Source organism: Oryza brachyantha, chromosome 9, assembly GCF_000231095.2.
Source record: "Oryza brachyantha chromosome 9, ObraRS2, whole genome shotgun sequence".
NCBI lineage: Eukaryota > Viridiplantae > Streptophyta > Magnoliopsida > Poales > Poaceae > Oryza > Oryza brachyantha.
Window position 1 is genome coordinate 8,262,745 of NC_023171.2, and position 23,879 is coordinate 8,286,623.

General features: G+C 40.3%; 3 protein-coding genes across 3 annotated transcripts; 2 read left to right on the forward strand and 1 right to left on the reverse strand.

Moving 5' to 3' along the window:
* Nucleotides 1-5,350: 5,350 nt before the first annotated feature.
* Nucleotides 5,351-9,268, reverse strand: LOC102704640 (enhanced ethylene response protein 5). The gene is made up of 12 exons (XM_006660532.3): nt 8,836-9,268; nt 8,653-8,746; nt 8,471-8,560; nt 8,054-8,119; nt 7,790-7,879; nt 7,632-7,688; nt 7,445-7,506; nt 7,276-7,363; nt 6,264-6,340; nt 6,119-6,193; nt 5,910-6,015; nt 5,351-5,822 (listed from the first exon to the last, which is right to left on the reverse strand). The coding sequence occupies exons 1-12, from the start codon at nt 9,132-9,134 to the stop codon at nt 5,697-5,699; spliced, it is 1,230 nt and encodes a 409-aa protein (XP_006660595.1). The 5' UTR covers nt 9,135-9,268; the 3' UTR covers nt 5,351-5,696.
* A 2,564-nt stretch (nt 9,269-11,832) lies between these two features.
* On the forward strand, nt 11,833-14,901 carry LOC102715421 (ruvB-like 2). Its single transcript, XM_040527277.1, has 2 exons — nt 11,833-12,691; nt 14,090-14,901. Exons 1-2 carry the CDS (start codon nt 11,904-11,906, stop codon nt 14,733-14,735), a joined length of 1,434 nt encoding a protein of 477 aa, XP_040383211.1. The 5' UTR covers nt 11,833-11,903; the 3' UTR covers nt 14,736-14,901.
* Nucleotides 14,902-20,229: 5,328 nt separating this feature from the next.
* Nucleotides 20,230-23,522, forward strand: LOC102704913 (chromatin remodeling protein EBS). The gene is made up of 5 exons (XM_006660533.2): nt 20,230-20,350; nt 20,437-20,779; nt 20,909-20,977; nt 22,428-22,566; nt 23,159-23,522. Exons 1-5 carry the CDS (start codon nt 20,275-20,277, stop codon nt 23,183-23,185), a joined length of 654 nt encoding a protein of 217 aa, XP_006660596.1. The 5' UTR covers nt 20,230-20,274; the 3' UTR covers nt 23,186-23,522.
* Nucleotides 23,523-23,879: the final 357 nt, after the last annotated feature.

Sequence of the window (23,879 nt, forward strand, 5' to 3'; positions counted from 1 at the left end):
TTGATATTTTTTTAATGAACCCAATATAAAATTTTGAAAAGATTCTCTATTGCATTTACTCATTTATCACAAACGGAACTACATGCTTATTGAGTATACTACATCCGGGGCTGCAGAGGGTGGCCTCATCTTGATGCATACCCATAATCCGACGTTCTTGGAACAAACGCAAAGCACACCCCTCGTGCATGCTCTCATATGCTGATCGATCGATCGATCGCGATGTAAGTTGAGTACCATATACCATACATCAGCAGCACGGCACGGCACAGCACAGCGAGCTGACATTCCCCATAATCATGGCTTCTCTGCAACTTGCAAACACATGTGTCTAACTAAGGTCGGTTAGATGGGGCTAAACTTTTTAGCCCTATATTACATCGGATGTTTGGACACTAATTTGAAGTATTAAATATAGACTAATAAAAAAACTAATTTTTTGAGCCTAATTAATCCATAATTAGCAAATGTTTGTTGTAGCATCACATAGGCAAATCATGGATTAATTAGGCACATTAGATTCGTCTCACAAATTAGTCCAAGATTATGCATGAGTTTTATTTATAGACTACGTTTACTATTTATAATAAGTGTTCAAACATCTGATGTGACTAGGGGCTAAAGTTTAGCTCCATAGAAACAAACACCCCCTAAGCATGCTAAGGACCTCTTTAGTTCCCAAAAATTTTCCCCCAAAAACATCACATCGAATCTTTGGATAACTAAATAGAGCATTAAACATAGATAAAATTAATAATCTTTGGACACCTAAATAGAGCATTAAACATAGATAAAATGAAAAACTAATTGCACAGTTATGTGCGAAATCGTGAGATGAATCTTTTGAGCCTAATTAGTTCATGATTAGCCATACGTGCTACAGTAACTTATATGCTAATGATGGATTAATTAGGCTCAAAAGATTCGTCTTATGGTTTCTAAGAAAGCCGTGATATTCGTTTTTTTCATTCATGTCCGAAAACCCGTTCCGACATCCGGTCAAACGTCGAAGGTAACATTAAAAAATTTTCATTTCTCTAACTAAACACCGCCTAACACTGCATTTGCAACAATGTGTAGGTGAAAGGGATGGATCATCAGATTCCATCCTGCTGAAGTGAAAGCTATCCATGCGTGAAAATATGCTGCAGGCTCATTTGCCTGCTTTATCACTTGATCAGGTTGGTAGATCTGGGCATCTAGCTTACTCCCCTGGCAGCACACCGGTCGGTCGAATCGATCAGCAGCAGAAATCATGCCGTTCTGCAGCCGCCGGTTAGACGATTAATCATTGCATTTGCTGAACTTGACTCTCTCCCAGATGAAGCACTGGCAGCTGCAAAAGCAGGCAGGGGAGAAAAGAGCAGGCGAGAGAGCTTTACAAGAGCCCAGGTGCACGCTGAATGATATATTATCATGCCTGAAAAGTTTCAGTTGTTCACACCAGCATGCCTTACTAGTGGTAGTTAGTTTCAGGTTTGTTCACACCACCTTGCGTTAATTAGTACTTAATTACTAGTAGTTGTTTCCTCTCACAAATCCATCCAAAGTATCATTAATTCCTTCATTCTGACTATTGTGTTGAATGGCTCCATGGTTAGATGGTTTTTGATAATTGTTCAAGAGTACAGAAGATTAAATTAAATATTATAGAGTTGAAAATGGATTTGAAACAATATTCTAGTAAATTCATATATAGATGGTTTTTTAAAAAAGAATTCAAACCATTTAGGATCTCAGTAAGCTACTAAGCTTGCACATTCTCTTATCATCCCATTGTTTAAAGAGAACAAGAATGTGACAGGATATACTGATGTATACCTGATTTCGTCAGGATTAAAAATCTTGATAGATATTGCAGTAGAAAGCAGTGCATTTATCGACGACCAGTTTGCAAAGTGATCATTTCTTTTTACATAATAATGTTTGCAAAGTGACTTGTACACCTGCTTTGGATAGGAAGAGGTAAGCTTGTTGAAATGGACACTTGCATTTTTCTAATTACATTTTTTTCTAAAATATAAGTTTGTAACCACAGAATACGGTTTCTTGGGTTTACTTATACGTCTGTGCATCAGAAAAGAGGAGCACACTTTAATCATGCAGCTCATAGTGGGTTCACACATTGCTTCATCTTTCATTGGATCCCAAAAGGTGATGTTACATTTACATGAGGAGAATATACTATTGGTTGAAAAATGAAAATGCCAATTTGCTCACGAAACATCTCAGAAATGAATTGGCTCTGCTTATCTTAATTCATTCACACTTCCACAGATGATATATATGTCTGCAAAATTATCCATATCAACTGCATGCACGGTTGGACTGTCCAAATCCAAAAGATGCAGATGGTTCACAGACAAACCTAGCTTGATTGATGCAACAATAATGCAGAAGCAACCTTTTTTCTGCTGTGTATAATAAATTGTCCGTGATTTTCTCGCCTTATATACGGCTTTGTATTAAGATAAATTTTGCAGGGAAAAAAAATAGATAGAGACAGAGCACAAAAAGGTGTATTTGTTGAGCCGTGTGAAAGCAAGCACTCGATGAGGTTTTCATCTTGCTAGCTTTGCTTTTGTGTTTGTGTTTGATTGGACCCCCACGGAGTGTGCAGTTCTTGGTCTGGTCCTGTGTAGTTCCTAAAAAGTTTTCCCAAACATATCACATCAATTTTTTAGATATTTAAATGAAACATTAAATATACATGAACATTAAAACTAATTACACAGTTATGGAGGAGAAATCGTGGGACGAATCTTTTGAGCCTAATTAGTACGTCGTGATTAGCTATAAATGCTACAGTAATCTATATGTGCTAATGATAGATTAATTATGCTAAAAAGATTCGTCTCGCAGTTTCTTAGCGGAATCTGTAACTTATTTTGTAATTAGACTACGTTTAATACTTTAAATGTATCCGTATATTCGACGTAATGTTTTTTTAAAAAAAATTACAAACTAAAAAAGGCCTTAGACGCATTGGAGAGAGACAAGCTGCATCTTGCGTGCTGTCCTGTTTGGTTCTCATCCTATGGGCTTGTTTGGGGACTTCTTTCAATTGCAGCTTTTCCCAGAAGCTGCTTTATCAGAAGTTGTCCCAAACGGTCCACAGCTTCTGATTCTGAAAAATGAATTAAGAATCCAGAATCTGGAGAAGCTGAGTTTATGAGATTTTCTAGATTCTCAGAAGCTGGCTATCCAGCAACTGTTTCTCAGAATTTAAAACTCACCAAACATGCCCTATATATCATTGGCTAGTGGCTTTGCTTCGCTTTGCAAACAATTTCATTTCGAACTTTGTGGTTCGTTTGTATTCTTGTCGTGGACTTTAGGTGGTTTAGCACGAGCTGATCGATAGTTTTCTAATCCCCTGGATGCACATGAATCTCCTGAAAAATGTGCCATTTTTCCTCTCTTTTTATATGTAGGAAACGTTTATACTTTGAAACACTAGAGGGGGTGAGTGGTTTGAAAAGAAACTCACTGAGGTTAGAGATATATCAACTGTTTGAAGTATGATTTTAGGGAGCATACTGTGGCTACGTTATTAATTTTGCTCTAGATTATTCCTTGGCTTCTACGTGAGCACACTTTCTGAACTGCTATATAATGTATTTTTCGCAAAACGTTTTTATAAAAAGTTTATCATGTAGCTTTTATAGAGTATATTTTAAATTTTATAGTAGTTAATTTTGTCATTTACAATATTAAATAACTATCAGAAAATCAGATAATATTTTATGTTTCATCAACCAAAAAACACAACTGCATACTCATATAAGGCTTGAGAAAATACTCCCTCTATCTTATAATGAATATAAGATTCATTACCAGAATTCCTTGAAAACAGAGGAAGTACAATGCTTTGATCGGGTGAGTTTATGTTTGATAAGCCGTAGAAAAATAAACTAAGCAATCACAAAACTAATTTATGATTAGAATTTTATATCTGTATTATTAGTGATTTGAAAGCTAACACTAGAAAATAAACTGTAGTATTGTTTAGATCCATATTGAGGTCAAAATTTAAATTTTAGTTACAGTTGATAAACCAACAATTAAACAAGAAAAGCGCCAAATGAGAACAACAATAGTGAAATATATTTTGCTATACCAGCTTCATCTTTTCGCTTATGCTTATGCTTATAATCTAAAATTTAAAATTTTTAACCTTAAACTTGAAGTTAATTTTGAGGGATTTTCATTGTAGTTTATTTTTCAGCGTTGTCTTTTAGATCGATAAGAACACATATATAAAAATTTTATTCACAAATTATTTTTTATTTATAAATATGTCATTTTGTTTTTTTTTCTGAGAAAACAAAACGATCACCTCTATAATTGTCTAGATATTTTTACCAGACTGTCGATCTATGGACCATAGGATCACGTCGAGAGATAATCCTTTCAGAAGGCTCCACGACCTCGAGCGTGAGCGCGGCCAGGGCTATCCAACTAGCCTCACACACTTCTTCAAAAAAAAATATATATGAACTATATATAGGTTACAAATGAGCTATACTACATTATAACTACACCTAAAAAAACTGCTCAAACTATGTACAGGTAACCCCAAAGTAAAAAATTCCGATCGTCATCACTCATCAGGTAATAAAAACGACAGCTCAACGTGTTTAGTGTACAGCTTCATTCATCGACCAGTGGTTGATCCGGCCAGTGCAGCTGTTGTGGTCCGTTCTGATCACGCAATCGTCAATACGGGATCGTACATTCGTACTTTGGTACTGGATTTAAATGGCATGTATACGCTTTCATACGACGTATCTCATGGGAATAGTGCATTCATGTCATCGTGTGGAGATGTACTGATGTGGTCCATGCACATCTTACATACAGTGACATAATACACGATCAAGCCATGAAAAGATCAAGATCAGGATGGGTGGATAAATCATCACCTCAAGTACTGATCTGCATGTGTAAAATTGAACACAATGATGTAGTACCAGATGATACAGTAGAAGATGATGATGTACATTTGCATAGCCAAGAAGCAAGGTATCCAAAGGTATCTCCATTTCAATCATGATCCAATCAATTCAGGGGCTGTTTAGTTCCCAAAAATTTTCACCTAAAAACATCACATTAAATCTTTGAACACCTAAATGGAGTATTAAACATAAGATAATACGAAAAACTAATTACACAGTTACGTGAGAAATCGTAAGACGAATCTTTTAAGCCTAATTAATATGTGATTAGCCATAAGTGCTATAATAACCCACATGCGCTAATGATGGATTAATTAGGCTCAAAAAATTCATCTCACGGTTTACAGGCTAGCCGTGAAATTCGCTTTTTCATTCATGACCTAAAACCCCTTTCGATATCCAATTAAACGTCTGATGTGATATACAAAAATTTTCATTTCACCAACTTAATTTTCATTTCACCGACTGAACACCCCCTCAATTAGGTAGGTCCCTTGGGAGTACAGACAGTTGCAGACGGCAGATAAGTGTCATTTATTTCCGTGTGAAATGGTCTTCTAACACAGAGAAGACATTAATGGATGTTACAACTTACAAAGACCACTGTTACACTACAAATGTTACTGTCAAGAAAGTTTTTTCGGCGGTTCTACAAAAAACATGTAATGGATACATCGGAATAGGAGGTAGTTAATTCTTTTTTCATTAGCTCCAAAGCTCATCAGGGACCACTATGAATTAGATAGGCTTCCCATTCAACTTTGGGAAGGGATCTTGTTTGCTAAGGACAAGAACTTTGCTCTTATGAGCAAAGTATCCTTTAATGAGATTCTTGTATATTAAGCACGCCATGATGCACTCCACCTGATAGCAAGGTGTAGGCTAGGTTAATATATCACACAGAAGTAGGTTTCAGTTAGAAAACGAAGTATGTGTGCTGTCAAAGAGAACCTCATCCACATCCATGTCAATTTCAAGCCACTTCAAAGCTTTTACAACGATCTCTAGCTTAATTTGGTGTGCCTTGGCTGGTTCCTTCTGCCTCTGAATGATATGGCTTCAAAAGCATAGAAAATCAAGAAGGGAATTGGTCACAATGGAAAATGAAGTATGGCGAGTTGAGTAAAACTTGACAACGACCGCTTTAAGATTGCACTCACATTTTCTTAACTAGTCTCTGATAGACCTGAAGTTCAAGTTTCTCCAATACAAGATAGACTCCAGATTTTAAGAATCTAGCAAATTAAACAAGAAATTAGTGACAATTAATGGAGTGAAAATATCAGTAAAAGCACTTGAACTTACTGGTCTTCATGCCTTTCAAGGGCTTGCCTGAGAAGCCTGAGATCTCCTCTCTTAAGTGAGGTCACAACATCTGCATACTGAAAAGCTAAATAAACACTTGTTCGAATCTAATAAATCAAACATGTTTACGAAACCAAATATTCAGTTCAATGGAGCATGTTTAGCAAAAGTAAGTGGTGCAACTTAATAAATCAAACACTGGAGAAAATGAATGATATCAGGCTAGAGGAATCACACATGCTTCTTGAAGAAAACAGCTTACATATAGAAAACCAGAGCCACAGAAGCAACATTTGAAAAATGAGTGTCCTAAGCAGCTAGAGGAATCACATGACATGACGTATAAAATATCAGTGACGTCTAAACAAAACAGACAGAAGCATCAACAGGAGAATTCAAGCACAATGAATACTAATAGCAAAACCAGAATGAGTTGACACATCAAACCTAACTTGTCCTACTTTGGCTTCATATCTGAGGATCATTCGTGTTTTAAAGTCCAACTGTCAATCATAAGCTCATAAGTCATAACAGAGAAGTCCCGTGATTAATTTTGAGGAAGGTTAGAATAATAAGGTTGGAACAGTGAGATGGGAAGACATCTATGATAGAGGTGATTAATTAATTTTGAGGAAGGTCATAATAATAAGGTTGGAACAGTGAGATGGGAAGACAGATATGAGAGAGTTGGCATTCTGATGTGTATCTAGTGGAGCTCAAAGGCATCACAAACTATCATTCTTTAGACATCACTAGTTAACTGCCTATCCCTTTTATCCCTTTAGACATCACTAATAAGGAAAAATATAAAATCATCATTAAATGCCTCTAAATCCTGCTACTTGCAAAGAAAAACAATAGAATAGATTTGGCCAAATCATTCTATCACAAGGAAAAATCTAACGCAATGTCTTGGTTATGGAAGTAACTTTAAAAAACAATCAACATGCGTTTTGCAATTGAAATTTGGACAGCTCAATGCAACATTAAGCAAGTGCACAAGGGTATATACCTCAAGCAGATTGTGCCTCTCCAGGAGTGTTATTCTTGGCAAAACACCTATTGAAAGCTTTACGGGGATAAGAAACTTCAAAATTCTCCTATAAAATTGAGAATATATCAGAGTTCAAACAGGTTGCATCATAACTGATATGCTACAGAACCCCATGTAATACAAGTACCTCAAATTTGATTCATACTGAGGATTACAGTGCATCAAAGCATAAGTTAGCTTCTGATCTGCCTGATGCAATGAACAAAACCATAAAAAAACTTGGTACTCAGTGGTCTCATCATTTTGTATACCAAATGACAGAACCACATCTCCATGCTTGTGACCCCAAACACACATGAGAGAGAGAGACTTACAATAAGAAAATTCTCATTAAACACCTCCAATCGTCCGGTATAATACATATAAGTGACCTGGACCATTATGCATAATAAATATTTGTTTAAAAACAACTTAATTGGCAAGCCTTTAAGAGAGAAACAAATTACGAGTGTTTTTTTTTTGCTAATCTTACCTTATCTTTCACTGGAAAATCTTCAAAATCAAAATTCCTGGCAGTTTCAATACTTCTTATGACACTGCGACAAAGGTGAACTGTTCCAAGCTGCATAATTTAAGGAGCAGCTATTGTCATGCTGATATGCATATGTTAGTGCATAGTACACTACTACTTTCAGTTACACTTATGTCCTATATTGTATTATCGGTTTCTGAATGAAATCATAATACAAAAATATTTGTATAGTAGAGTAAAACTTTATATGAAAATAATCCCTACTCTGAAGTAAATTTTAAATAGCTGACAGGTAACATAGAGTGCTCCAATGCGTTTAGGCCCTTTCACCTGTAGGATAGGAAATAAAATAGGTTCAGCAATAAATCCAGGCAAAGATAAACATACATCAAAGAGCAAGCACATTATAAGTTGTCCTAGCCCTTCCTAGATTTATATGAATGCTAATAAATCTAGACATATATATATAACATATTCATTAATTCATGGATGAATCTAAGTAGGGCCAAAACATCTTATAATATAGAATGGATAGAGTAATGGTTTATCGAGCCAAAGCATCGCTAATTCCAACACTAACTGTTCCAGTTCTTATAAGGACAGGCAACAGAATTCCCTTCAATTGAAGTATCACACTTACTCAATTTACATGTTATTATTACAAAAGAAAGAAGTTCATACCGCAAGTGCACCGAAAACCTTCATCAGGAATGATCCAGCAGCCTGCAGTTTGTCAGGGTTCTTCCCACTCGTTGCAAGCTCCCTATCTGCCTACAAGCAAGCAAGCAAGCAAACAAGCACCCATTAGGTGTGAGCTATGACGAATCTCACGTTTACAGAAGCCAAGCACACACCCCGCTCACCTTCTCAGCAAGCAGCCTGATCTCGAGCGCCACCGTGTGCATCGCCTCCATCGCCCACGGCGTCTCCCAGTTCCGGAACTCCTGCAGGAACGCGCTGCAACCAAAAACCACATCAATCTTCTGCCCAAAGAAAAAAACAGCTTGAATGGGTAGAGAGTGGGGAGAGGGATATATGGGACGAACTTGGCGGCCTTCTCGAAGGAGGAGTAGGCGTCGGCGAAGCGGCCGAGGGAGTGGGAGTGGACGGCGCGGAGGAGCGGGGCGAGGAGGTCGGCGAGGTGCGGGTAGCGGTCGGTGGCGAGGCGCGGGAAGTCCGGGAAGGCGGAGAGGGCGTCGGAGAGCGGGGTGGAGGCCGGCGCGGAGGAGACGGCGAGGAGGGAGGCGAGCGCCGCGCCGTCCGACGAGGAGACGGAGTCCGCCAAGCGGGAGAGGTAGTCGGCGATGCGGCGGTGCGCCTCGCCCATGCTCAGGTACGCCGCCATCTCCGGCGGCGGCGGCGGCGGCGATGGCGTCGGACTCGACCGGAGGTTTTTCTGATTGTGAAGGGCGGTGACAATCGCCGATCCTGGCCGTCGGATGTGAAACCGATGCTTGGGGGCATTTTTTGTCCTTTTTTGGGAGCTTATAATAACTGCAATTTCTCCAATAATCTTCAATTTTCTCAGTAAGTATGTATTCTTTATTTTCCTAAATAACGCTTTTGTTATGAATTTAAATTGAATGTTTTTTCTTAGAGATGCTAGGGTATGAGATTTATAGTTTTTATACCATAGCACCCATTCCATACCAAATAGGATAAGAGAAAATGGAGTAAGTGCATGGACGGACGCCATTAGGAGTGTTCTCCACAATGACCATGGACGAAGGGTTGATAGCATCAATGGATGTGGAGGATGGCACCGGCATCACTAATGATGTGGTAGGGGGAGAGAGGCAACAAGGATGATTTTGGTATGGATGACATTGACAAGATCAGTTGCAGCTTTGTTGGCTGGGGAGAATCGTAGGAGTGTTTGGCAACGAGCATGGAGAAGAGTGAGGGCATACTGAAAGGCGAGAAAATATATCTATGAGTGTATGAGTACTAGTCATACATTATTGGAGAGTGGTTTTGCTACGTGGCATCCTAGTAAAAAATATATTAAAAAATTCATGAGACCTACCTGTCAGTTGTCAAGTTAGAAAAATATACTCAATAAAATATGAGGCCTACATGTCAGCCTAATAAGAAAATAAAAAAATATCCCCCCTCTCTCCTCCCATTGAGGGCAGGTGGCGGCGACGGCAAGCGCGGGCACGGGCGTGGGGTGGCTCGACCGCGAGGGCAGCAGCGAGCTCGGGCGTGGGCGCTGGGCAGCGACGGCAGTGGGCGACGACGGGTTCCGGCTCGGCTGCCCAGTGCCAGTGCTTGCCCTTCCGCCACCTAACCGGCCATTCCCACTTCGTCCAGGACGTCGTCCTCAGCTCCAACGACCAGTTCACGCTCTCCGGGTCCTAAGATGGCGAGCTCCGTCTCTGGGACCTCTCCACCGGGGCCACCACCCGCCGCTTCGTCGGCCACGACAAGGACGTCCTCTCCGTGGCGTTCTCCGTCGACAACCGCCAGATCGTGTCAGCCTCCCGCGACTGCACCATTAAGCCATGGAACACCCTCGGAGAGTGCAAGTTACACCATCGGCAGTGACCTCGGCGGTGGGAAAGGCTACAACGGCTGGGTTTCATGCGTCCGCTTCTCCCCCAACACACCGGTGCTCACCCAAGTTCGCGTCCACCGCTGGCGCCGCCTCACGCCCACGCCCGAGCTCACCACTGCCCCCGTGGCCGAGCCACCCCGCACGCCCGCGCCCTCACCTGCTACCGCCACCTGTGCCTGCTGTCGCCACCTGCGCTCCAGCCACCGACCTCAATGGGGAGGGGAGAGAGGGGGATTTTTTTTAATTTTCTTATTAGGCTACGTGGGAGCCCCATATTTTATTGAGTACTTTTTTCTGACTTGGCAATTGACAGGTAGGTCTCATGAATTTTTTAATATGATTTTTTCTAACTGGGATGCCACGTCAGCGAAACTACCCTCTAATACTGCCAAGAGACAACGGTTTTTGTAACTTCGAGGGCCAACATTTCTGGTATTGCGGTCGAGAGACGATTTTGATACTTCGTGACAACTTGAGAGACCCAAAGTGAACTTATTCTAAACTTATACAGTTCAACGGTGAATAAATTCATGACAGAAATAACAAGTTAGTTGAGAAGGGCCCACGTTGATGATGTGGCAAAATTTAAACCTTTTTAGGAATATATTTTTAGTAAACTCCTGGAAAATTGGGTGATTTTTTATCCCAAGAAACTCTTGGAGAACTTTAATTTTATTATGCATCTCTTGGAAATGCTTTTACTTCCATTATACTTCTATTCGTAGTTCACTGCAATGCTAAATGGATCGCAGACAAACAAGGCCAGCCCAGGCCGGTGACTTTGGGCCAGAATTATCAAGGCCCATCCGGCGGAAGCTAACCCTAGGTCCTCACCGCCACCCACCATCGCCCTCGTCGTCTCGTGGGGACGGCAACGGGCCGGATTTGGTGCGGGTAGAGCAATTACCCGCCCATCAACTTAAAGGTTACGGGTAGAACTTTTTACCCATACCTGTATTCGTGGGTAAAATTTGATATCCGTACCTATACCCGTTGGGTACCGGGCGAGTATCGGTACCCATCGGATCTACCATTTCACATGCCAAAAGCATATCAAAATAACCATTCCAACATATACAACAAACTAAATATACTACTTATAATACAATATTGCATTACACATGAAAAGTTCAACAAATACAACATATTGCTCATAATACCTAGGTCATATCAAAATTTTTAGTTAAAAGATAGTACATCACAAATATTATTACACGAATAATTTAATAAGTTTTTAGATAAAATTTAATATGTGAGCCACGTTCAGGTACCCGACAGGTTACCCACGGGTAGAGAAAAATACCCGTACCCATACCATATCGATCTGGGTCAGATACGAATACTACCCGGGTCGGGTAACCCGTACCCAAATCGCCGTCCACCGGCCGTTCCCCTCTCTACTCTGGCTCGCGAGCTGGCTCGAACTGGAAAGCGAGCCGAAGGAGCTGGCTGACAAAACCCTAGCCTAGAAGTCTCGCCAAACCTTTCTCCTTCTCCTCTAGTACCCCCGGGAAGCGCCGCCGGAAGGCACATTCTGCGGCGGCGGCGGCGGCGGCCATGGCGGAGCTGAAGCGGCTATCGGAGAGCCGCGACCTGACGCGGATCGAGCGCATCGGGGCGCACTCCCACATCCGTGGGCTCGGCCTGGACTCCTCGCTGGAGGCACGGGACGCCTCGGAGGGGATGGTCGGGCAGCTCCCCGCGCGCCGCGCCGCCGGGCTCATCCTGCAGCTCATCCGCCAGGGGAAGATCGCCGGCCGCGCCGTGCTCCTCACCGGGCAGCCCGGCACCGGGAAGACCGCCCTCGCCATGGGCATCGCCAAGTCCCTCGGCGCCGAGACGCCCTTCGCCTCCGTCGCCGCCTCCGAGCTCTTCTCCCTCGACCTCTCCAAGACCGAGGCGCTCACCCAGGCCTTCCGCCGCGCCATCGGCGTCCGCATCAAGGAGGAGGCGGAGATCATCGAGGGCGAGGTCGTTGAAATCTCGATCGACCGACCCGTCTCCGCGGCCGCCGCAGGCGGCAGCTCCGCGCCGACCGGTGTCGCCGCGGCTGGAAAGACGGGGCGGCTCACGCTGAAGACGACGGACATGGAGACGGTGTACGAGCTCGGCGGCAAGATGATTGAGGCCCTGGGGAAAGAGAAGGTGCAGAGCGGGGATGTGGTTGCGCTCGACAAGGCCTCTGGGAAGGTCACCAAGCTTGGCCGCTCCATTGGGAGGTCCCGGGATTACGATGCTGTTGGCCCTCACACCAAGTTCGTCAAGTGCCCTGAGGGCGAGCTCCAGAAGCGCAAGGAGGTCGTGCATTGCGTCACCTTGCATGAAATTGATGTCATCAATAGCCGGTAACACCACATTTCTGTCCGAAAAACTCATTCATAACTAGGGTAGATACACATACAGTGTAGCTTTTTTCATTATGCTTGATAACTCAGACAAAAGAATCTACATTGAACCATTATGACATCCAAGTAGAGAACTTGAGATTGAAGGGTAATGTTGTCACATATTACTGCAATGAATAAACAGATACTCTAACTGAAAATAGATGCAAGCGAAATCTCCACCTTACTTATTTCAAATTCCGTCAGCTTTGGTATTTCTTGACTTTTAGCTACACTGGACATGCACAATGTGCATACTTGTATGTTAATTACTATGGTGATAGCTTAGCCACTAAAGTTTCTTTTTCAGTCTGAAAAATCTATTGCTAAGTTATTTACTACGGAGTACCTATACAGAGGATCTTGTGTTGCTCCAAAATCTGAATCAAGGACTCCCTTGTAATATTGTATTTTGCTTCCGAGACTGAATGGAAAATAATTTGTGTCATGTGTATGTGCAGTGATGAGAATCACATAGTAAATTTCAAGTTGTTTAATCTTGCCTAGCTGCCTTACACTGATTATGCTGTTCACCGGGACCCCTGCATTATACCGTTCAAACTCCTGTCCCGTGCTCTGCCCCTCCCAAATCCTATTGAATGCTCGAACTAGAACAAAGGGGTGAGTATTCCTGCTTTAGGAAAACTGGCTGAACCATGGTTATAGTGTCCAAGCGACTGCGTTGCACCAAGTCATTTCATCACCGGCAGACATGTAAAAGGCGGGTTGACAAAAATCAGTTAAACTAGATTTTGACAACCTTAGTTGGATCAGTTTCTTTCTCCCTACTACTCCCTCTGTCCGAAAAAGAATCAACGTGTCCACATTCACAGCCAGTTTATTAGAGAAATAACAATAGAAAGCAGCTTGCTCCTGTAACTCTTGTGGAACAAAAGGACCTACACTATGTTGATTGAGAAATCCAATGTGAAAAGCATGATCTGATGAAAACTAGTCAATCCTATTGGTACTTATTAAGTGCAGCTGAGTAATTATCATGTGCACATAAATGAACCATTTTCCAAGACAAGGTACATGGATATGCTTCAACTTGTTTGACATCATGAACTGATCGTGATTGTGATGTGTTCCCTCTCTTTTCTAAGTGATTGTGATGTGTTCCCTCTCTTTTCTAAGTGTCCCCTCGACCAAACAACTATCTGATGTATTTTAAATAGTGTTCTTTGGTAGGGATCCTTTTGAACATTACATTTTTCGATCACCAAAACATTCCTTATAGCTGCTTGGTCGTTTTTTGGTCATTAGACAAATATTATTGCCTTTCAGATGTGGTTTTCTATCTAACATTTGAGCCATCTTTGCACAAACTCAATTTTGTTTTTTGTTATTTTTGTCCAGGACACAGGGTTTTCTTGCACTTTTCACTGGTGACACTGGTGAAATTCGTGCAGAGGTTCGGGAGCAGATTGATACAAAAGTTGCTGAGTGGAGAGAGGAAGGAAAGGCTGAGATTGTGCCTGGTGTTCTTTTCATTGATGAAGTCCACATGCTAGATATTGAATGCTTCTCCTTCCTAAACCGAGCATTGGAAAACGATATGGCTCCAATCCTAGTTATTGCAACAAATCGAGGGATCACAGCCATACGTGGGACAAACTACCGGTCACCACATGGGATACCACCTGATTTCCTTGATCGACTCTTAATCATCACGACACAGCCTTATACCGAGGATGATATCCGGAAGATCCTAGACATCAGGTGCGATGAAGAAGATGTGGAAATGTCTGCGGATGCCAAGGTTTTACTCACAAAGATTGGAGTAGAGACGTCTCTGAGGTATGCAATCCACCTGATAACTTCAGCTGCATTAGCTTGCCAGAAACGCAAGGGTAAGGTTGTGGAGATGGAGGACATAAGCAGGGTCTACCAGCTCTTCCTGGATGTCAAGAGATCGACGCAATACTTGATGGAGTATCAGAGCCAGTACATGTTCAATGAAGTGCCAGGGGAAGCTGAAGGAGATGATGCCATGCAGTCTTAGAATGGATATTGTTGCAGCAGCTCATTATGGATACTTGTTGCTCTTCTGGATGAATAGTGTTAAGTGTAAGATGAGTTAACCTGACAACCGTTGCTCTGTGGATGCAATGGACTATGTTAGTGCTGTAGCTAGATTTCACGATTGAATGCATGTTGTCGATTCATCCCGATCTGTAGCAATCATTAGCTGATTCTTATGATTCTAATCATTTAAATTATTTCAGAGCTAATCAGTTTCTGTGAAAGAGAATCTAATCAATTCAAATTTTAAAATCTTTTGATCTCTTCTAAGTCTTTGCTAATGCTTATATTTTGGCAAAAATTTGAATTATGGAGTGGGGGGAATATTCAGGTGTCCGTGCGATGCAGCAGCCGCGGGTACGAATGTCGTCCTTATTTTTTCGCTTATGCTTATAAATCAAATTTTAAATTTTTAATCTTAAATTTGAAGTTAGTTTTGAGGATTTTTTTATTGAAGTTTATTTTCCCGTCAATGTCTTTAGATCGCAAATAATTTTTGGTTTACAGTCACCCCCCTTTGATCTTCTACCTGTACTGTACTTGCAAATAGCAGTGTTTGTGCTCCAGTACGCATGTGAATCGAAAGAATTCTGTTCCAAACCACCCTCGAACCCGATGAGCTTTCTGAGGGGTGTAATGTAATGCTGTAGTATGCACTAAAAAAATTCTTACAAACTCCTACCTAACAAAAACGTCCACATCCTTAGTAACGGAAATTCTCCACCGCTTTGATTTAATCCGTTGGAAGTTACAAAAAGTCAAGATTCAATCACAGACATCGGCTGTATAGAAAAAATTATACGCATATATTTTCCCTTTCGTCTATGCCACAGTGCAACGACCGCACAGCTGCACAACACGTACGCGAACGGTTTGGTTCTCAACCCATCCCTTATTTGCTTTAACTAGTAACGTATCCGTACTAACGCTACGGTATTATAATATATTTGATAATTCATTATAAAATAATATCATATAAAGTATGCTTTTTAAATATAAAGCCACATATCAAACAATAATAAAAATATATCATTATAATTTAGCATGAGTAACTCACGGAACGGTACATGAGAGAATTATTAGCAAGAGTAACAAGAAGAACAGTCCAAAAATGATAAAAGAAAAATTATGATAGTTATCATCTATTTGTTACGAAGCGACATATACCAAGATGTGTCATAGGTAGATATACCACAACTGATACACTCGCATCATATTCAACATGTCAATGGTCATCACAAAGTAGCCACCGTCCTAAAGCAAGAAATAATAGTGGTTAGCTCCAAATTTATAGCACACTTCTGCATTACAAACTTAAACTTTTAGCTTCCGTGGACTTCATATTTTGCATTGCATATGAATAAAAAAAATCATTCTGATTACCTACCTATCTAGGATGTCTTTATAAACAATATTCTTACCTTTACCTTTGCTTGTTTATATATACCTTGAATAGATTATAACTATGAAAACTGACTACATGCATGTGATATGATATGCTTTCCCATGTTACGGTTTGTCTCATATTTTAAAAGAAATATGTAGATATTTGATATATTGTAAGTATGGAAACTGAATATATGGAAATTTGCTACGATTTCCTATGATACGTGTTTAAATACTTGGAAAGCAACACAAAATTTCTATATATTTGGAAAACAACTCTTCTGGTTTCTATATATACTTGAAAAGCAACACTTCAGATTTCTATATACTTAGAAAACAACACCAAATTTATTAATAATTTCCCATGTAGGATTCGGCTGATATTGATCATTGAAACACTTTCGATTATTGTAACTGAACAAACGAACTGAAATATTTTACATGTGCAGCATGGGAAGAGGAAGAGAAGATGATGGACTCGTCTTGATGCCGACCTCGGACAGTCACCGTGATCTTGCTCAAAGACTGCAACAAAAAAATTTACAAGATCGATTAAAACCTGCATACAATTATGAAAAAAAGGATTTTAGGTACATGTCATGGAAATATGATGTGCAATCACAAGATAGATTCCTAAAAATATTTTTGTACTCTAGTTCTTACTTATCCAAAAAAAACCCGAAATTTGTCATTAAAAAAGAAGCTGACAAGGTATTGTTCTTGGCATTGAAGGGTGAACAGTACAATTAATTACGGAGATAAGCTAAGAAGTAAGTTTCTGAACACATATCTCATCAATGCTTTTTTTTTCTAAAAAGTCAACTTCTCACTTTATTAAAAGGTACCTGAGGTCTTTTCTGGCTCTAATCACGTGTGTATGGGTACTCGGCTAGTCATCCATAGTTAGTTGGATTTCATTTCAGCTGTCATAAGGCATAACCGCAGTCCATACTACATAGATTTGTAAGTAATTGATAAGGCTTAGTATCATGTGTATAAACCCTTTTTGTCTCTAGTGAAAATTAAACTGCACATATAAGCAACACGATCTGGGAATGTCAACATAACATGCATGTTCTTCTGAAGAATATTCTTACACCTAAATAGCACGTCTTCTAGAAAATAATCTTACACCTAAGTACCAATAGTCTTTTTTTAAAATAATCTTACAACTAAATAGTGTTATATCGAAGATCTCATGCTCAGCATGAACAACTAAGTAGTGTTATATCGAAGATCTCATGCTCAGCATGAACATAACATGTATGTTCTCTGGAATCAAATTTACATCTGACCAAATCAAGGAAATATTAAGCCAAAGATTATACTGAGAAGAGAAATTCTTACCTTTCGAGTGAGTAATAAGTATATGAAGGAGTAAAATTTGTCACGATTGAATCACATTACTGCAGCCTTGACGAAGACAAAAAAAAAATCCTTTTGCCATGTATGAATAAGGCGGTGTACTCTCTTCAACTTGCAGCTATCTTCAAATTTATGTGAGTAAAAAAAAAGAACACCATAAGGCGATAGAGGCTAAGTTGAGGTGCAAATTTCACCCCTATGAACATACACTGGTATAAATATGTGAGGTAGAAATCTAGATGGTTATATACACAGTACTAAGCATTATTGTTTTATAAATGCACCAAATAGGTATATAAACTTAAGAGCAGAGAAGATTTATCAATGAACTTAAGGAACTGAGATTTCTTTAAAATGCATGTGTTGCTGTATTGCAATAATGTTGTGTTAATAAGTGAGCCAACTGCATTGCCATTCAATAAGTCACAACCAATTAACACAAAAATTAGTACACTAAACATGTGGATGCCACCTTGATGCTAGAGAGCAAGCAACATTACCTTGCATTGATCCTGAAAGTGGCTGGCAGTTGTTTTCAGAGCATGTCCATGAAGTCACACACCATTCTTCTTCTCGAATAATTTGTTATGCCTGTAACGCATAGATATGTATGGCACTAATTCAGAATTGATTTATCCAGTTGAAAAACTATAACCGATAAGCAATCACATTAGTGGCTACTGCTTCTAATTAGCATTCTATTAGCATAAGTCTAGATATTTGTACTAACCACTAACTACCACAATCAAAATAGAGTTGGTACATAAAAAATAATAGTTGTGATCGAAGTATACACAAGATCATCCAATCAAAACCGTGACACCTATCATGTTAGAAAAAACGCGACATCTAGAGCTATCTCAGCTCCATTTTTCACTGACGAAAGCTATAAGCCTAAAACCAAACCAAATCATGCCAATGAAATTACAAAATCAGAAAACCATGCATCAGGATCATCTGAACCAAGCGACCACACCTTGTAGTAGTCCTGAAAGGAAGAAGCAAGCACACCTTGTAGTAGTCCTGAAAGGAAGAAGCAAGCAGTGTCCAGACACCACCAAATTCTCGTCTGCTTTCTTCCGTCGCGTCGATGCACCCGACAAAGCAGGCGGCGCCGGGCTCGTCGAAGGAGACAATGGCTAGGATCGAGTGCGATCTGGGCCATCCTATCTGACTCGGCGAACGACGGACAGGGCGGTGGCGACGACGAAGGACAGCACAACTTTTCACTGATTTCTTTTGAGCAAACGTAGTTTCCGCGGTGGCGACGATGGCGCGGTGGAGCTGTTAGTGGATTTAGTTTCTGCGGTGGAGCTGTTCACACGTAGATTGATTGTGCCAAGGAGTGGTTTAAGGATGTGTCCTACATAGGATTGCAAGAGAAAAACTTTGTATACAGTTATAGACCATTAGATTGACTCATCCGACGGTTAATAATTGATTGGGAGAATCCTGTGTATGTTTTTTTTGGGTGGTCATAGAAAAATTACAACTCCTCTTTTTATATTAGTATAGAAAAACCAAACACAAAATAGCGGCCATCCCCCATGCCTTAAGCCAAACACACACACAAAAAGCTAAATGGCAGCCATCTCAGGCCATGTTTAGTTTGTAAAAACTTTTTTCAAAAATATCACATCAAATTTTTGGACACATATTTGAAGTATTAAATGTAGTCTAATTACAAAACAGATTTCAGATTTCGTCTAGAGACCGCGAGACGAATTTTTTGAGTCCAGTACTCTCTCCGTTTCATAATGTAAGATGTTTGACTTTTTTATTACAATGTTTGATTATTTGTCTTATTCAAAAAATTATAGAAATATCATTTATTTTGCTTGTGACTTACTTTATTATCAAAAGAACTTTTAGCACGACTTGTCATTTTTATCTGTACTAACTTTTTGAATAAGACGAATGGTCAAACATTGTAACCAAAAAAGTCAAACATTTTGCATTAGGAAAATGAGGCAATACATCCTAATTTTAACTATGATTCTTTTTAAAATATTTACTTTAGAAACACAAGACTATATGTATAGATTAGTCTTGAAATACACTTCAATAAAATAATATATATATGTTGGTATTTCACTATACTAGGAATTTTAATTTTAAAATTATCATTAACTTATTATTATTATTTGTAGATATATCATTTCATAATTACTGTATATATTGTTACAGACACGTGAGACTTTAGCTATACAATGTTATTTTTTCTTCTCATAAAATTAGAGTTCGTGAAAGTGATTGATATGTGAACCTACAATGTACCTTTATCTTTTCAATGGGAAAAAAATGTGTCGGTAGTACGGTAGCACAAGATTCACTGTCCGCCACCGCTTCTGCTTCTTTCTTAAGAAAAAAGTATAGATATAGATGACCAAAGTGACTTCATAAGCATGTACACATATCTTCTAAAATGATAAGCATACACTATAAAGCCAGAACCCAAGTGATTATACCGTAGAAACTCCCCATTCAATGGCCGGGAATCAGCTTTGTGCCGCGGCGTCGTCAACGGCGAATCAACCAGAGCGCGTCCGTTGGCTCTGGATCGGACGGCGGAGCGCGGCCGGACGCCACCCGGATTCAAAACCTTCCGCTTCGCTGCCCCCTCCCCCTCGCAAAATCCCCAAACTGCCCCCGCCCCCGTCTCCTCCCTCCCTCCCCTTGTCGGAACGGGGAGCAACCCCCCCCCCCCCCCCCCCCCCCCCCGCCCCCGCGCCACCACCACCTAGGGTTTGCCCCCCAATCAACCCTCCATGGGCAAGACCAAGCAGGGCAAGAAGGACGTCGAAGAATTCTACACCATCAAGGGCACCAACAAGGCCGTTCGAGGTATGCGCCGCGCGTCTGTCTGCGTGTGTGTCCGATCCCCCCCAGGATTTCGATCTCAGCTGTGCTGCTGTGTTTGGTGGGTGAAGCCGGGGACTGCGTGCTGATGCGGCCGTCGGACACGGACAAGGCGCCGTACGTGGCGAGGGTGGAGCGGCTGGAGACGGACGGCCGGGGCAGCGTGCGGGTGCGGGTACGGTGGTACTACCGGCCGGAGGAGTCCAAGGGCGGGCGGCGGCAGTTCCACGGCGCCAAGGAGCTGTTCCTCTCCGACCACTTCGACACGCAGAGCGCGCACACCATCGAGGGCAAGTGCGTCGTCCACTCCTTCAAGAACTACACCAAGCTCGACAACGTCGGCCCCGAGGACTTCTTCTGCCGCTTCGAGTACAAGGCGGCCACCGGCGCCTTCACGCCCGACCGCGTCGCCGTGTATATATGCCGCCCGTGCTCTTCTGTTTCCGACCATTTGATCGGTCGCCCGTTTGCTTTGCGCTCTGCTTGCGACAATTGCAATGTGGGTTTTGCTTGTGTTGATTATAATTGGTGGTTTATGTGTAGGTACTGCAAGTGTGAGATGCCGTACAACCCAGATGACCTAATGGTGCAGTGCGAGGGATGCAAGGACTGGTAAATCACTTGGAAAATCCTAACCTTTTATACCACATCTGATTGACTGAATGATATTGCACTATTTCATGTCCATGTGGTAGTCATATTTAGACGCAGGAGTATCATAGATGAGCCAATTTTCATTTACATGCGTTGCTATGCTTTCTGTCCATGTATCTAAGTTCTTAATGCTGCATTAGGAGAAGTTTATCTTGTCCACAATTTCTTCCCTTCTTTTGTGTAGGATATAGTATTCATAGTACCCACAAAATAAATATTATAGCCGAGCTAACTTCTGTTTACATGTTATGATTAAGCTTTTCTTTTCTCCCATATATTTAATTCCTTGTTTTGTATAATGTGCAAGTTCATCTTGACTTTAATTTATTATTCTTTCTTTTTGGAGGACCAGTATAAATCCTTGGGGACCATCTTAAAGATAAGAGCAGGGTGCAATTCATGACCATTTGAGGTTCCTTAGAACTGAATGCTCTGCTCCTAACTTTTATCTGCCCTTCTTGAACGCATAGTATACAGAGCATCAATTACATGGTTTTCTGAGGATGAGAGATATGATTCAAAGAATGGTTTGAAACTCATATTACCAATGGAACAGGCTGATCTTATAGTGACTGTAGCTACTTTTACATTATTGTCTTATGAGCTCTTCTTTAGCTACTGGCATGTTTGCTCTTTGCTTGGATTTGAAGTAGCTGGCTTTGGCGCTGGTTTCTTGTGGGATACATGGGGAAAGAGGAATTTGACAAGAACTGAAGGTGCCTTTGGTGTTCCTATAAGACCTGTAATGTTTTGTCTAAGAAAGAGTTTAGAAACTGACATGACCAAGAACTTTTCACAACCTGTGCTCTTTTCTAATACCCAATAAATGGACAACGCTTGTTGGTAACGAACTACCATCTCATTCATACATCAAAAGCAAGTACCTAACCTAACTAGTATGAATGTATGATGTCAACGAATATGTATGCAGTTGTATGAAGTCATAGGTATTTAAAAGCACATGAGAATGCACAAAATAAACATGACTACATTCTTTGCTAAAATGACATACTTATTGATGTTTCACTTATGTTGTGCCTTCATATTATGATGATCATCTTCTCTTTTTTATTTCTACTTTCTCGCTGAAAGGATCATATTTTATATGGATAATTCCTGTGTTGCCATTCAGAGTGTTTGCTACAACTAATATGATATGGCTCTATCGTATTTCACTGCTCATCAGGTTCTGTTTTTGCCCAGCATATTCTGTATACTTCACAGTTCCACAATAGAATATAGACACATCAACTGTTACTTTTCTTCAAATGCAAAATGTTTGGCAAAATAAATGATCTATTCAACATGCCTATGTGTTGTCATGCTACACTGTTTCCAATTTTCTGCACCATTTCTCCATTTTTTTTTCTTCTTGTTGATTGAATACTCAACCTTTTAACTTGTGCAGGTTCCATCCATCTTGTATGGGAATGACCATTGAACAGGCCAAAAAGTTAGACCATTTCCTGTGCGCAGATTGTGTCAAAGAAAATGGCACGAAGAGACCTTCAAACTCGTACCCAGCATCACCGAATTCTGATTCTAAGGTTGGTTACTTAAAATCTTTATAATTTAAAGTAGTAGAAGTTTAATTTCATTGTAAGTACACTTAACTTGCTTTTGCTTCTTAATTGCTCAGGAATTCAGGGTCATGCATATCTGGAATCCTATTTTCTCATGTCTTATCATTGTAAAAAAAATGTAGTTTTCATGGTAGTGAATCAATTTATTTTTTCTTGATTATGATTTATCCTTCACATTTTCTCCCACACTAAAAATTTGATGAGCATTATATTTTCAAATTTTCATGAACATTTGTATTACGAAGAAGGCTATTTATGTTGCCTTTTCAAAATATCAATGCTGTTCTTGCCTAGTATTAGGCTATGCTGGTATTTGTAATTAATCTATGGTTTAGATAAGCAAGACGACTGTTGGTATTTCTGAACTTCTCTTTGAAAATATCAGTAAAACCCCTGACAAATGAATCATATGGAAACAGCAGCTAATTTTGTAACCTTCAAGATACAGTTTTACCACCCATTAGCATCTTTTTTATGTGCATTTCTTGCAGAGAAATCTCAATAATATTTAGATTCTTTTGACGTAAAATTTCTTCTTTCACTTTGCCTACTGCAGGTTGAACCAAAAAGGCGGAAGAGGTAACTGCTATAATAAGAGCCATCCGTGGTGAGGAGATGCACTGTTTATGGCGTCAGCTCTTCATTGCTGGTGCAAACTAAAACGTGGAGATGTACAGTGCACACAAAGAGCTAGGCTATTTTTAGGACTAAGATTGTGTTAACTTATCATTTGGCTAAATTTGGGAACGTTTCCATCAGTCTAGGTAAAAGAATGAACTTAAAAAAAAAAAAGATGCTGTTGGGTCGTTCGATGCAGCGATTGTGTGGACTGTGGAGTGTCAGCGTGTGTTAACTTTTAGCTTGGTACAGAAAACGCTCCCTTGGTAGATGATGTTGATGATAGCTTGACTGTAGTTTCATAATTTGGATGTGTTTACTGGAATTGCAACCTTCCCAGTTGATGCTGAATCTACATGCGGAAACTCACACAATGTTGTTTGTCGGGAAAAAGTGGACTAAAGTCGGTAGGAGGGGCAACTAATTCCTGTGGCCTGAAAAGGACAATTCAAGTGTAGGTTGGAGGGTAGAAATTGAATTATTTTAGGACAAAGTTGAAACTCCCTGAATTGATTTACTTTGAAAGAGGGAGTAGACCGTAAGAAAGGAGGTAATTGTTTTGTTTTTTTATAAAAAATGTTAAATGACAAATTTACAAACGAAAAATTATTTGTTGATAAAACTTTTATATATGTATTTTTAGTGATCTAAAAACCAAG